We start from the raw sequence: 16,115 nt of genomic DNA, 5'->3' as shown, positions 1-16,115 counted from the left end.
ATGTTAAAAAAATTTTTTTAAATAAGTAAACAGAATTCAGGAGCAGATATGAGAATCTAGCTTCTTGTATAAAGCAGACGTTAAAGAGATTTGCAAAGATGTTAAAACAATGCTATTCTTCTCACTACTTTTAAATGTGTAGCTATTTTTATAAAAATGTTATTTGTGCAAACATGCAATGAGTTTATTACTGTTATTTGAAATGAATGAATACAGAACTCCATAATTTTTAAGTGTGCGAAAGGATCCTGAAATCAAAAAGTCTGAGAACCACTGTTTTGAATGTGAGTGCTAAGACAGCAGAAGTTTTTTGTTTTGTGCATCATGCACCGAGTATCCCAGAGTTCCTGGTATGTAGTAAGTGCTCAACAAATATTCGTTGACTGAATATATGAATGAATGAATGGTTACTAACATGTCAGATGAATATGGGCTTTTTAAGGCCCTGAAACAAACAGTAATTTTGGGGTTGTTGAGGATTGAACATACATTAGGATGGACTTATTTTATGCACCCGTTAGAATTATTTGTGACACGGATTCTGAATAAAGTGAAGTAATCATTTATATTTCCATCTGCAGCCTCTCCATGCATTTACAGACCCCTGATATAAGAAATAATCACCTTTGCAGTGAAAACCAAGAAACTCTTCTGGGTCTTCAGCATCTGAATGGCTGGTCCTCGTATATTTTGGTACATTCACAAACTCCTGTATCTTAGCTTTCACTGGACGTCTGACAAGGCAAATCATCTTCGTTTGACAAAGAAGAATCTGCCAAAAAGAGGACTTGCTTCTTTCAAGTGAGGACATATGGATACTAAATTAGATGGTCCCAAAGGGTTAATGCTCCTAGACTCTAGAATTAATGTTACAACATACCTAATAATTGTGATTAAAGAGAAAAGACAGAAACTAGGAAATTCAGGCCTGTAATTAATAGGTAGTCCAATGAGCACCTCCTTCGAGAACTACAGGAAAGCAATTAAAAAACCTAATATGACTTTTAATATTCTTAAAAACAAAACAAGATTAAATAAAGTACTATTGCATTAGGCAGATAGAAACAAAAGCAAGAGACTTAAATTGATTTGCAAAGACCTCACTTAGAGGGGGTTATTAGTTCTATTATTTTCTTTAGGGCAGCTTATCAGCAAATCTTGATTAAGTAACTACTATATGCTAAACTCTCCCTGGCTCATAAAATCTGAGAATTCAGTGGTCCCTGGCTCATAAAATTTATATTTCCACAAAGGAAGAGACAAGCAAACAAATAAACAACCACGGTAATTCCAGATACGATGAGTGCTTAAGTAAAAGAATGAAACAGGCCATTGTGTTAAAGGACGATTATTTGAAGGGTAAGAAGTGAGGGAATAGGGTAGGGAGCGCTGATGTAGACTGGGTGTTGGGGGATCCTCACTCAAGTGGCGGTATTAAGCAGACACCTGAAAGGCAGGGAGAGGCTTGGTGGCAGGAGCATGCAAGTGTAAAACCCCAAAGAGGTTAGAAGAAAAAGGTGGCTACTGCAGTTGGAACCAGAAAGGAGACGAGTCCTACATGGTGTGTTCAGAGGCCCATAAAAACCCCGTCATTAAATAGCTTGAGGAAGTTTGAATTTTATTTTTGAGTGCAATGAAAAGCCTTGGAAGAGCTTGATCTAATCACCAGACTCAATTAGCATTTTGAAAAGAATCAGTGTGGCTGCCTCAAGGGAACTGGATTGTAGAGGAGCAAGCATAGAAGCAAGGACACCCGTTGGAGATGACTGTTCCTGTGGGACAGGGACGATGGATGGTGGTTTGGACTGCAGTGGTAGCAGTGAGGAAGAGGGCAGGAGGACAGATACGGGTTGATGTGTTTTTTGTTTGAAATTGTGCATAAAACTCGTCTGGCTCATGTGAGGAGTTTAACAAATGGTAGCTGTTACATCACTGGTCTATTCTTAAGCAAGAAGCTTGCAGAGATTAAGGAATTTGTTCTAATTTACAGGATTAGCAAATTCAGCCAGTGCACTGTTCCCACTGTCACTGGATACTGTCACACCATTCACAAAACATCTTACCTGAGGTCTTTTTCCTTCCAATCTTTTCTGCATTTAGCTGCCATTCTGATCTTCCTCAGACATTGCTTTCATCGTGTTTATTTTGCTGATAAGCACATTATATGTATTCATGCAGTAATGGAGTAATTGCATCAAACTAGGCTTGCATGGGTGGGTGGGGTTCACACACCTAAGACAGGGTTTTTGCCTCTGGGATTTTAGAATTTACGTGGGGAGATGTGATTAGCTTATACAAAATAATATATAGAGAGAGATCAAAAAGAGATGGCATAATTAACAGCTTTCTTCTAGATCTGGAAGAGAGAATTTCAGTAATGAGAGAGGCAAAAAGATGCTAGGTAAAAAGAGAAGCAAAAACAACATCCTGGGTTTGTGGCATAGAGGGGATACGCTTGACAGGAGAGCATCTGCTCTGGGAAGGTGGAAGACAAAGTCACAGGGCAGGATGGTGTCAGTCTGTGCACGTTGTGAGCAAAAGCTGGGCATCAAGGGTTTGGACCTGATTCAGCTACATATAAAGCATTATTGAAGATGTGAAAGCAAGATTTGGTCATAGTGAAGGCTTTGCTGGGACTAGTGATCATTTCTCCTTCTAATTTCTAAGGTAATTATCATCATCTTTAGGTACTCATTAGGTACTTAGCTTGGAACTCTTTGCACTTTAAAACTATATAATCTGAATGACTGCAGCCTATATGGAGTAGGTACCAAGTAAATGTTTGATGATGATGATGATGAAAGACATGTGCAAGGAAGATTAATTTGGCAACAGCATATGGCCTGAATTGAAAAGAAGAAAGCCAAGAGGAAAATCACAAGGAAGTTGTTCCAGGAAATGTAAGCATGAAGGAAAGGATGTGGAAGAGACATATATGAGCAAATACTTAGGAAGTATCATTAAAAGGAGCTGAAGCAGTTTGAATGTGGAGTGGGTTAAAAATTAGTGTAAGTTTTTAAATCTAAGTGTTTCAAAGGGCCACAATGCTGCTCAGGTAAGATGGAAAAATTGGGAGAGGGAGTTGATTTGGGGAAATAAGTTGATTTGGGGAAATCGGCATCCAAGATGAGAGGACATTCATTTAGAAATGGCCTAGAATTTGGCTAGATGAGAAGGAAGTGACTATGTAGAAATGGGGCTGAAGTTTTGTTATAATTTTGTTCACTTCAACAAATATTTATAGAAGCCCTACTATGTGCTAAGGGCTATGGGATACAGGGTCAAATGAGGTAGAGACTTTGAGAATTTAACAACCTAATGGGGGGAAACATATGCAAAAAGGGAATATAAAGTCTAATGAAGTAAGTGTCCAGAGGAGATTATATGCAGAGAAAGTGAGTTAAATAGAACTTATCATTGGTACAAACTTCCCACGAAAGACAACTGATGGAGAGTCCATGAAAGCACCCATAGGTAGCTCCTTCTGCTTAATTCTTCCTGCTCTATGACCTGCTACTCTGGCCACAGTTGTCTGGACTCGGGATTGGCCCCCAAATGAAGGCAATCACCTCTAAGCCAGGCATAAAGAAGACCAGCCACCAGTTAGGTGGCCCATCAGGAAAATTGTGCCCCATAAAAGACTTTCTTATTGAATAGTGAATGACAGATACATTTAGATCTTCTCACTTGGGATGTTGTAAATGTAAGTCACAGAGAGTAGTCACTAGAAGCAGAGATAGCAGCTGAAGTTGAGACTGTATATGAGGAAGAAGCAGAGAGATGCTGATTCAGGAGAATGGCAAAATTAACCAGAGTGTGGGCAATAGATGCTTGTTAATGAGAGGATGAGCGAGGCACCAGAGCCTGTTGCTGGATCATAAAAACAGCAGTTAATTTCTGGAATCAACACTAGTTCTGACGGTTGATACGGTTTTCTGAAGTTTCCTTATTTCCTAAATAAACCCTCAGCATTTGTAGGGCTCTGACTCTGAACATGTCCTGGTACTTTATGTCTCACACAAGAGCCCAGCTAGCACAAAGGAATTCCTGTTGTTTTGGCTTTGATTATATCTACAGAAGAAGGATCTTGTGAAGGATAGGCCAGAATGATCTTCATAAAGCAAGATAAAAGGATGCGCACAAGGGTCTGAATGTATGTGGCTGCTTTCCCAGAAGAGTGCAACAGTGGAGGGTAAAAACCTCAGTTACCTCTTAGAGCAAGCCCGGAATCCCCAAGTTTATACTTTTTGCAATTTCTTCTCTCTTTTCCTGTCATGATCACCGTGTAGGTTTGTGTGCTTGTCTTGGGGGAGAGCAAAGAAAAGGAAAGGAAAAGGAGAGCCATGGAGACTATTCAATGCAGCCACCAAGCTTTGGAAGAAAACCCCTGAAGACAGTACAAAGTGCGGCCACCACAAGCAATGTGAGTGTCTAGATCAGGGTTTTTCAGTGTACACACTGCTAACCACCAGTTTAGGATCATCTGATTTATTAAAAATGAAGATTTCTAGATTACCTTGGACCAACCGAATGGAATCTCTGGGCGAGGGAACTTGCAGTTTTGTTAAGTATGCAAGGTGCTTTGTGAAGCATCTCCCTTTGAGACCCACTGCCACTGGCCCCCGGTCAAGGAAAGAAAGAAAATATTGGGGAGTGGGTGCTGGCTTCTGAGAAAGCACCCATGACTGAAGGGTGGAAAAGCATGGCATAACATATGCATACACTGCTGTAGGAGTGAAAAGGAAGGGGAGGGAAGGTGTGTGAGGTACAACTAGAGTGTAGGGTGCACAGAACAGGGATCAGGATGCAGGTTTGCTCTGGGAATCATGAGCCTCGATGATAACTGAGACCATGGGGATGGATTAGGTTTCTGCTAATGCCAGAATTTTTGCAATCAGCATAAAAATGGTATAGAAAGTCACCCCCCTCCCTTTTATTATAGTCCTTTTAAGATTTATAGAGCACCAACTACAGTGAGAACATTGCATTAGCAGCTGTCAAAGAAAACAAGAGCTTATCATGCACTTGAAGTTGAACCAAAACAAAATCTGTAATTTATATCTAAGAGTGACTACAAAGCAACATACAATAAGTGCAAATTCATTCATTTAACAAAAACTCATCATGTCTGTTACGTGCAGGCTCCACAAAGGTGTGGTTTATCAGAAGGTGACCTGGCGAGGGGCGCCTGGGTGGCGCAGTCGGTTAAGCGTCCGACTTCAGCCAGGTCACGATCTCGCCGTCCGTGAGTTCAAGCCCCGCGTCAGGCTCTGGGCTGATGGCTCGGAGCCTGGAGCCTGTTTCCGATTCTGTGTCTCCCTCTCTCTCTGCCCCTCCCCCGTTCATCCTCTGTCTCTCTCTGTCCCAAAAATAAATAAACGTTGGAAAAAAAAAAAAAAAAAAAAAAAGAAGGTGACCTGGCGAGCTTAAAGGCAGATTTTGAAAGAAAGTGAAAACAGATTACAGAGAGTTTAAGGCACTCTAAGTAAGGATTTAGAGTCACAGAGTTCAGAAGGAGGGGATGTAACTTCATTCATCCAACATTCCATAAATATTTATTGAGTGTCTACTGTGTTGTAGACACTGGAAATATAGCAGTAAGTAAAACAGACGAAAAAAATCCCTGCCCTCCTGGAGCTTAATATTCTGGTAGGAGAAAGACAAGAAAACACAGTAAATAAGTTATATAGTATATTAGAAAATGGTAAGTGCTTTGGAAAAAATAAAGCAGGAAGAAGGACAGAATTTGGGGGTGAGGAGGGTGAGGTGCAATATCAAAGATGATCTTTTGGGAAGAATTTATTGGAAGAAGACATTTGGACAAAGAGTTTTAAGTGTCAGAGGGAGATTGTGGATATATATTGGATACGTGCTCTGGTAGAGGAAGCAAGTGCAAATTCCCCAAGAGAGAAGCCCGCCTGGCATTTTCAAGGAACAGCCGGGAACCAGTGTGTGTGTGTGTGTGTGTGTGTGTGTGTGTGTGTGTGTGTGTGTGTAAGTGAGGAAAGGACTGGTAGGATAGAGTGCAGAGAGATAAGGGGTGAGGGGTGTCACATAATCTAAGGCCATGTAGCACTTGGAGATTTTTGCTTTTCCCTTAGATGGGATGAGAGCCCCCAGAGCTGGGAGCAGAGGAGTGAATGTGACCTGACATGAAGAGTACTTCATTTCAGCTGTGTGAACTTGGACCCAAGTTTTAATCTCTGTAAATCTGTTTCCTCATCTATAAAATAGTGAAAAGTATTTGACCTCATGAAGCTGTTGTGATGATTAAAGCAGATATATGTGCAAAACATTTACCAACGACTTGACATAGAGTGGGTGTATTCTTTTCCCGTTCATGTCTTCCACTTCCTCTCTTCTCTCTCTTCTACCTGGTACCAGGTGCTAGGAGAGAAAGACCAGGATAAGCCTTTCAGGTGACAGCCCACATGACCGGTACAAGAAAAGGGTGACAGTTGGTGAAAGGCTTACCTTAACAGACATAATAATTGGTATTTAAAATAATCGTTTTATTCGTGTTTTATGATGTGGGCTAGAAAGACAGAACTAGAAATAAGAGGCTCAGATGGGTGGTCCTATTAGGTATAGACCCCGGTCCTCAATCTTCAAAACTCTCCCAATTTACCTTTCTAGGTACTTTATCAGACTCTGGGTTATGCTAACAGTTTTAATTGTTCCATTGTTAAACATGTTAACTCCCTGAACTGTTAACTGACTAATCTCAGTCTTCTAATTAATGTTTGAGTGATTCTCCTCAGGTTAAACTATCAAGGGCACTTATACTTAAAGACTGTTTGTCTTCTGTTTGTGCCCTCCTGGGCAGTAGGTACATCTGAGGTTTAGAATGACCTGTGATGACTTCAAAACATCCATAAAAACAGTAACATAAAACAACAGACCTCCTCCCTCTTGGGATTAATGACGAAAGCGTATGTCACGAATGTTTGGGCTTGGGGCTAGGTTCCCTGCCCCCAGAGTGTTGAGGCTGGTAATCACCAAGCCGTGGTTAGAAAGCCCCTGGGTGGGGGAACTGTCTGCCTGATGTCTCCCTAAGTCACCGAAGTCGCCTCCCACATTTGGTGACTGCATGTTTATTTACTTGCAGTAAATGACAGTAAATGAACGTGCACGAGTGCAGCCGACCCCGAGGGGCGCTGGATTTTCCGAAGCTTGTCCGAGTAGACCCGAAGAGGGTGCGGCAGGGTAGCCCACTGCGCGCCGGCCCGGGTCCGAGTCTGCGGTTGCGGGCTGGACTCTGCGGCGAGAGCCCGGAGGCCGGCCGCCGCGTGGGTCCGGCGGTGCCTCCTCCCCGCCCCGCCGAGGCGCCGCCCAGACCCCCCTGCTCGGCCGGCCCGGCTCCCCCACCCACCGCCGCCCGCCACCCCCTTCCCCCACCGGCCCGGCCCCCGCTGCTCCGCCGCCGGCCCGGCCCCCTCCTTCTCCCCGGCGGCGCTCGCAGGCTCCCTCGCTTCCCTCTTCCCACACCGCCCTCAGCGGCTCCCTCCCCGCACGCCGGTCTGAAGAGGAATCGAGCGCCGCGCGCATCGATAGCTCTGCGCTCTGCCCTCTGCGGCCGCCCGGCCCCGAACTCATCGGTGAGCTCGGAGCTCGATTTCCCTAGGCGGCGGCCGCGGCGGCGGAGGCACAGCGGCGGCGGCGGTGGCGGCGGCGGCGGTGGCGGCTGCCCGGCCAGTACTCCCGGCCCCCGCCATTTCGGACTGGGAGCGAGCGCAGCGCAGGCACTGAAGGCGGCGGCGGGGGCCAGAGGCTCGGCGGCTCCCAGGTGCTGGAGAGAGGTATGGAGCGGACCACCCCTCCTGGGCCCCTGCCCCGGTCCCGACCCTCCTCGCCGGCGCCGGGCGGGGCCGGCGGCGAGTGAATGAATTAGGGGTCCCCGGAGGGGCGGGGAGGGGGCGCGGGTGCTGAGCCCCAGCGGGCGGGCGGACGGGGTGGGGGTGGCTGCAGGGGGAGGCACGGGGACGCGGCGACGCGGGGAATGAGGAATGGGCGGTGCGGGGCTGAGGAGGGTGAGGCTAGAGGCGGCCGCCGCTTGTGCTGCTTCCTGGACGGGGAACCCCTTCCTTCCTCCTCCCCGAGAGCCTCGGCTGGAGGCGGCCGGGGAGAAACTCGCGGGCTGGGCGGGCTGCCCCTCGGGGCGGTCGGGTGCGGTGGAGGTTACTCCCGATGCGCTCCAATCTCCCCTCCCCCTCGTCGTCCTTCCCTCTCTCTGTCTGTCTCTTCTCTCCCTTCGCTCCCGCACCTCTTCCTCCCTTCCCAGCACTAGGCTGCCTCGTTACTGCCTTCTCTGCTGCATCTAGCATCTCTAGGACGAAGGTATAAACTTCTCCCTCGAGCGCAGACTGGACGGATAGTGGTCCTTAACAGTGTGTAGGGGGGTATATGAGTAATAGGGGAGGTCACGTTTTGGAAGAGCCTAGGAGAGTGCTTAGAGACCACTGTTTGTGGTTATTGTGTTTGGAAAAAATGCATCTGCAGCCGAGTTCCTGACTGCTCCCCTCCCCCATGTATGGGCTGTGACATTACTGTGGCCACAAAGGAGGAGGTGGAGGTAGAGATGGTGGTGGAAGAACAGGTGGCCAACACCCTACAACGTAAAGCCTGTGACTTAAGTGAAAAGGAAAAGTTAATCCCAGAAGGTCTGTTTTGCTTTGTCAAGTTAAAACACACTCAGAAAACCCGCAGAGCTGAAGCAGGGCTTTTTCCTTGCTAGTTGAGTGTAGACAGCAATAGCTACAATCACACTTAAAGTTTAATTTGCCTGTTCTTGTCCTTTCTCCTATTCTTGTAGATTACCCTCATCCTTACAAATTTGACCCCCATCCCAAGAGTTATTACAGTACTCCTAAATAGCACTCACACATTTTTTTTTTTTTTTTTTGGACTGACTTGCCAGAGGAGTTAATTGTAGCAATCTTCCAGCCAACTGCCCGAAATACTCTTAGGCATGTGCATGCTGTAGCTGAAGTCCTAAACTGGCTCTCTTAAATCTTGACGTTTATCAAAACAAGGGTTAAGAACAGGAAGGCATTTTCTAATTTTTACACAATATACATATTTTATTGGTAATGGGAAAAAATCATTTAAAAGGAAATTACAAAGGGAAAAATTCTATTCCTATCATCATCTTAGAATCAACCATATGAGTGATGTCACTCTTAGGTGACTAAGGTCCAAAACGCTGACTCGGCCAGTCTGCAGTGGTAGACTATAGACATCAAATATGGTTGATATCAGTACTGTTTACTTTGTTACTTTTTAGCCATCCACAGGCATACTTGATTTTAAGAGACCATAGATGAGAGGATAATTCAGGTTTCTGACAAAATTGAATTTTTTCCCCCTTAACAAAATGTTGGGTTCTGGTCCCACTTCCACCCCTTCATAGCTATTTTAGCTTTGGGTGAAGGGGCTCTGTTTTGCTTATGATCTTCAGTAAGACTCCTTGGGAACACAGTTCTCTCTAGTGGATTTAAATATTATTTGGTTTCTAAAATCAATTCAGGGATATTTTTTTTTTTTTTTCCAGAAACAACAGCTACACAAACATGTATACCAGAAGGTGTGTGTGTGTCTCAGAATTCACACAGCTAAGCTCTAATCCGGTGTCTGCCCACAGTATCTCCTAGACTAGCAAACTTTTTAGTTGCAAGGACACCTTATACTCTCGAAAATTATTGAAGGTCCCAATATAGGATATGTCTATGTGTACCATAGTACAAATGAGAATTTAAAAAATTGATTAATGCATTATAAATAGAAATAATAAGCCTATTACTTGGTAACATAATAGCATTTTCATGAAAACTATTTTTCAAAACAAACAGGAACATTAGAATAGTGGCATTGTTTCACGTTTTTGCTAATCTCTTTAACTATATTGCTTAATAGAAGACATCTGCATATCTGCTTATGCGCTCACTCTATTGTGATCCTATTTGGAAAACTACCTTTGTTAAAGAATAAGAGTGGAAGGGGTAAATAACGTTGTAGTAGTAGTAATATTATTAGTATTATTAGTTTTGATCTCTTGGACCCCCAGAAAGTTTGAGGAATGCTGCTGGATTCCTGGACCGCAGTTTGAGAACTACTGTTCTAGCCTATCCAAATTGTTTTAGGGGGTAGGGTAGGCAGGGAGCTAGAGTATACATTTTGGTGTGATTCTCCTCATTGTTCCCCATTCCTTATGGCCTATATTTGGAATAAAAAGTGGGAGCAAACAGGATAAGATGCATGCTTGTAGAGGTTCCCAAGGTGGCCCTAGACAAGAACAAGGCTAGGCGGCACAGAGTAGGCCAGGGGCTGTACTATAACATTCTGTACTATAACAGTTGTCTAGGCTAACTGTTCTTTGCGAGAGGGCTCAGGAATAGCTAAGGAGGCGGTTAGTATGTTACCATTTGGAAACCATATTATCTTTTTTGGGGGGTGGGGGAGTGCCTATTTGGATAATTCTTGGTCTTCAGTTAATAGGATTCTGTATGTACGTATAGTGTTTATATTTGCACATTCATTAGTTTAGAACTACCTATAGTATCATTACTGCTTATTTGCTGCCATTCTTTCTGCAGTTCATTCCTTATTTTTAGTAACATGTAGTTATTGGGGGAAAGGAGGTAAAATTAAATAATTTTATTTCAAGAAGTTTGAAACAGCTGATTAAAAAATATTTTTGGTCTTGTGCTCTCAGCCTTCCAAGTTGCCAATATTTATTTCAACTGTTGGAAGACTATGTACAGTAGCAGGGAGTAAAAGTCACCGAGAAGTATTCACTTACAGCTTTTAAAATACCTCTCGTTAAAAGCAGTGCTTACCTTTAAATTTTGTATGATTATATTTTTCTGGTGTGGAGTGCTATTTTTCAGCACTAATGTATGATTATATATGTGACATGATGAAATCATCCATACTGAATGGTTCAAAGTTCTTGAAGTTCTTTTAGTTTTTACATCATTATTTTCCCCAGCGGATATCTTACAGATTGAAATGTTGCCAAATCTGCTTCAGTGTCTTGGTTTTTATTTCTCCACTACACAGTCCAGTTTTATTTGACAGTCTTCCCTTCACCCCACATCTGACTCTTGCTCACTCTCCAGGAGAGCTGCTGTGATGATGCTTTGAAAGGTTTTCCATAGCTGTGGGCTCCAACTAAGGCCCTCAGCATATCCACTTGTAACTCTTAGGGGCCAGAGTCAACTAGGAACAGCGTAGAGGTAGCTGTCAAGGAGCTTTGTGTGGGTGTGTCCACGGGTATAGACATTTGTACTGAGTAAAGTCATGGCATGTTCCTTTGAGAGCCATTAACTGCTACAGAACAGCAGACTGGCTGTTTAGATAGAGCAACCTGAGTATAAGATAAAAGAACTTTGTACTCTGAATGCATTTTTCTCAGATGTTGATGGGGGAGTTTGTAAGCAAAGTGCAATTCATTACAGCACTCACTTATCTGTAGTCAACTGAAGTTTTCATCATTGAATTTTGTGAGGCATTTTGAAGTAATTTTGTATACAAAGGTGAATTTGCGTTAAAAGGTATTGGTAGAGTGGGTTATATTAACCTCATGTTCTAATTTATATTAGCCACATGTTCTAATTTAGTCACATTTTCATTATTTTTATTATAAGGCCTGCTGAAAATGACTGAATATAAACTTGTGGTAGTTGGAGCTGGTGGCGTAGGCAAGAGTGCCTTGACGATACAGCTAATTCAGAATCACTTTGTGGATGAATATGATCCTACAATAGAGGTAAATTTTGTTTTAACATTATGCATATTGATTTGTGCAGGCCCATTCTTTGGGTACAAAGAAAGGGTTTCTCTGATCATTTTTTGTGACTACTCATTATGGGGCAATTATACTGAAAATGATTTTACGAAGTTTTCTAAAATGTACTTGGGTTCCATGGCTTTATTGTGAAGTTATATATGTAACCAGAGATATGGAGGGCTTTTCTTCTCTCTAGAGAATATTAAGATACATAACGTACACTCTATGTTAGTATATGTGCTTTTTGATTATAAGTGTATTTCAGAGTTTTATGAGAGGGTAAAAATGTGAATTTACGTCTTACCTTATAGTCATTAAAAAAAATGTGGCTGTTTTGTGTTTTGTTTGTTTTGCTATTTTTATGTCATGTGTAGAAGTTACAGTTGAATTGTACTGGGAAAATGTAATCATTTGATGGTTGGCTTTTAACAAACACTTAATTAGTGGTTTTCTTTTCACATTGAAGTAGTGGAGAACCTACAGCTACTGATAAATTTTAAAATGCTCATTTTTTGTGTATTTATATGTGTATCTATATCAGGTCGTATAGAAGGGTACCACATCCAATCCTTACCTTTTTTTTTTTTTTTTTTAATTTTTTAATGTTTATTCTTGAGAGAGAGAGAGAGCATGAGTGGGGAAGGGGCAGAGAGAGAGGGAGACACAAAATCCAAAGCAGGCTCCAGACTCTGAGCTGTTGGCACAGAGCCTGATGCAGGGCTTGAACCCACAAACTGCGAGATCATAACCTGAGCTGAAGTCAGATGCTCAATCGACTGAGCCACCCAGGCGCCCCATCCAATCCTTACCTTCTTTCACAGCTCTCTTTTAATTTACTCAAGGAAATTTTAGAATTGCTTTTATTACAAATTGATTAATGAATATTTTTAAAATTAATTTCATGAAAAATTGCCAAAATATAGGCCAAGAGCAAAATAATAGAATAAAGGCCTGCAAGAGACCTTGAGAGAGGTCATGGAGTATTCCTACTGCCTTCTGGCAGCACTATACTCAAATTATCTCAAGCAGATAAGGATTTATTTAATCCTAAAGACCTACAGGAGGGGATGGCACATAACTGTCCTTGTTCACTCACTTCCAGAATGTAATTATGAGCATATTTTATACATAATCTGAATATTCATGTTAACTGTAACATCAGTGGAGATGGAAATAAATGTATCACCTCGTCTTTGAAATAGACTTACGCTGTTAGATTATTTCTTAGACTTCTTTACCCCATGTTAGGCAGTCCTAATCCCTTAGCTTTCTATTCTGGATCTGCAGATCATACCAGTTTTTTAATCAGCTCTGAAAAATTTCCCAGTACTTTCTCTGAGTCCCTGGCTGTGGAATCTAGAACAGGTTAAGATGTCCTGGTAAGGGACTGTGCCGTGTGATGTGTTCAAGAAACACTTTGACTGCATTGAGGTAGATTCTGAGGGCATTGGTGGCCTTGGCAAGATGTTTATGCACTTAGAACTTTGAGGATTGATTAGATAACTTCATGAGGAAAATGTCAAATATTTTTGGTACCGCAGAAGAGAAAAGGAGAAATAATGCTTATTTGCAAAGATTTGATTTAAACTGAGCCAGCTTTTATTTGGCACAAGTAAAGGGAAAGAGTCTAACTGAAGTGGACCACCTATATAGTAGTCTTCTATATTTTCTCTTGACAAGTTAGTTCAGTGCTGTATGATGGTTTGATTGTGTTTTCTCTTTTTCTTCGAGGAGATTAAATAGTTCACTCAATTCTAAAACCAAGTTTACTTGACATACTCCATTTAAATCAGAGGTAAAAGGAAGTTTTAATAGAATTCAGGTTAAACACGGAAGTTTTCCTGGGATTTTGGAAGATGATTTTAGCAGAAGTACCCTCCATCTTGCTCTGAAAGTCTGAGGAATTCCATTACACTCTGTTTCCTGTCAGAGGTCATGAATGCTGTACGAGATAATGTGGTAAAACATGTTAGGAAGCCTTTCTGTCAAAATTGTTAAAGTATGATATAAATCTAAAATAAATAAAACCAAAAATTCTCTATTTTGGATGAAAGTAGAAAAAGTTTATAAATTCAAACCCATAATTCTGATTATGATTTCTGCCAAACCAGAAGACTTAACTCTGGGAAGCATTGATTACCTGTGAACTTTGAAACTTTGACATTCCCTCCTGAGGTTAGCCATCTGGGGAAAGCTATCTGAGATTGCCTCTTGTCTCCCAAATTACAAATTAAATTCTTGGAGTAGTTCATATACAAGAAAGACAAGATAATTTAGTAGCTTATTTTAATAAATAGTAGTTAAGCAAAAATGCTGACTTGGTATTTTTGTAAAAAGTTAAAAAGGAGATGTGGGGATATCACTACTGCAGTTAGGATTTGATTGGTGAATAATGTAGGTCAGAGAGAAAATGAGACAGGACATGGACTGCACATTTGGAATTCTCATTGTTTTCCTGCACTAAAACAAATGGAAATAAATTAAAAAAAAATTAAAGAATACCATATTCTGGCGGTTTAGAATTTACAAAGATTTATACTAGAAGAAGAAGAAGAAGGTGGTCATTGATTCATTTTATAGATAAAAATGGTCTCTGAGAGGTTGTAATTTGCCTGAGGATACTTAGCTAGTAAGTAATGGAATTTTAAGTTTTCTGAGACCAAGTTAAGTGAGATTTCCACTGTACCCTTGTATATAACTTTAAAAATGAAAAATTAGTCTTTAAGCTAGGAAGATATTTAATATTGGAGGCTGATTCAGATTTATCAATATACCAAAATTTGAACTTAGCACACTATCCAATGGCATCTTAATGGCAGTGATATGACATAGAATTAGACAGTTGTGATGCAGAGAGTACATTTGTATTTGAGGCTATGCACATGATAATTAACTTTACTGTTCTGAAACATTTTACCTTTATCTTGTGTGAAGTTCACCAAAGAGTTCCAGAGATAATGAAGTCATTGTTAGTGATACAGGAATATTAAAAAGTCAAAGCAATTTCCAAGCACAATACCAGGCTAGAAATAACATAAGCTTTTATAGTTTAGAGATCACTTTTATCAAAACACATTCTCTAAAATGTGTTTTCCAAGGTAAAATTTGGTAGAAGGAGAAAAATCTTGTTTTAAAAAAAATACGAGTAGTTATAGACATTGAGATCAGAATGATCATTTGATCGATTAGCAAATATATATTATGTGTCTACTGGATATAATATGCTAGTAAAAATAGATGTAGAGAGAAGTATTTTTTCCAGGCTGTAATTCATTGACATTTCCATTCTTCTGTTAATGTGACACTTGGAATTCAGTCTAAGTATTATGCCCTGCTTTGGATGAAGGTTTCCTACTCAGGAAGATGGATTCATGATTGGGTTGATTTGTTCTATCTTTAGAGCTCTGAGCTGTGGAGTATTTATTCACCAAGAGTTATCAGTTTTTCTATTTTTCTATTTTTTAATATTTTTTCTATTTTTTTATATTAATTACAGAATTTATTTTACTTGCTGAATAAGGCATTATAGAGAGAACATTTATAACATTAAGCCAATATTGAAGAGTGGTGTGGGAAAAGCGTTGGATAATGTTGTCGACTGTTATTTTTCTGGTTTTATACATATGTATCAGGAGTTATCAATGAGGGGTGGGTGACTTGCTTCCCCGGGGACATTTGGCAATACCTAGAGATATTTTTGGTTGTCACAACTTGAGAAGGGGGACTGCTCCTGGCATCTGTGATCTAGAGGTGGAGGCAGGGATGCTGTTAAACTTCCTACAGTGCAGAGACAGCTCCCACAGCAAATTATCTGGCTCCAAGTGACAGAAGTGCTGAGGTTGAGACACTCCCATGTGTTAAAGATCTCTTTGTCAAATTCAAGTCTCTGAATAAGATTTACGTTAGATATACTAACATAACACAGATTTAAACTTTACCTTTTCTAAACTAATAGTGTATTAGCTTATTCTAGTTTTCTGTTAAAACGTTTTTAAAATAAGGTAGACAGCAATTTTGTACGTGCATTTTTCTTCAGAGCTTTGGCCAGCTTTCCCCCTTTTCAAGTGAGTGCCCTCTACTGGTCAATTTATTCACCTTCATTATAAATAACAATGAAATACCAACTTTATTTTTTATTTTTCCTGTTTAAACTGTGGGCAAAATCAATTTATAACCATGTAACTTTTATTTATTATTTTTTAAATAAATAAAATTTAATTTTTTAAAAGGTCACTTTTTCTTTTTTGGGGGGAGAGAGAGTGAGAGAACGAGCATGAGTGGGAGAGAGGGTCAGAGAGAGAGAATCTTAAGCAGGCTCCACATTCCA

At 41.1% G+C, this 16,115-nt stretch overlaps 1 protein-coding gene and 1 long non-coding RNA gene across 5 annotated transcripts in view; both read left to right on the top strand.

The window, feature by feature from the left end:
* Positions 1 to 738: 738 nt before the first annotated feature.
* Positions 739 to 6,288, top strand: LOC115518830. The gene is made up of 3 exons (XR_003970329.1): positions 739 to 801; positions 4,290 to 4,423; positions 6,102 to 6,288. It is a non-coding gene; the product is annotated as an uncharacterized LOC115518830 (long non-coding RNA).
* Positions 6,289 to 7,644: 1,356 nt separating this feature from the next.
* KRAS (KRAS proto-oncogene, GTPase) overlaps positions 7,645 to 16,115 on the top strand; it is a 40,155-nt gene continuing 31,684 nt past the window's right edge. For 2 of the 4 annotated variants that reach the window (XM_030321959.1, XM_030321961.1), the window contains exons 1-2: positions 7,719 to 7,799; positions 11,646 to 11,767. In XM_030321959.1, the coding sequence (XP_030177819.1) occupies positions 11,657 to 11,767 (111 nt within the window). In that variant the 5' untranslated portion in view covers positions 7,719 to 7,799; positions 11,646 to 11,656. Of the gene's footprint in view, positions 7,800 to 11,645; positions 11,768 to 16,115 lie in introns of all 4 variants that reach the window. The other 2 variants (XM_030321960.1, XM_030321958.1) reach the window with 2 other exon arrangements.

Source organism: Lynx canadensis, chromosome B4, assembly GCF_007474595.2.
Source record: "Lynx canadensis isolate LIC74 chromosome B4, mLynCan4.pri.v2, whole genome shotgun sequence".
In the NCBI taxonomy this organism is placed as follows: Eukaryota; Metazoa; Chordata; class Mammalia; order Carnivora; family Felidae; genus Lynx; species Lynx canadensis.
This window is presented reverse-complemented; position numbering and strand designations above follow the sequence as displayed.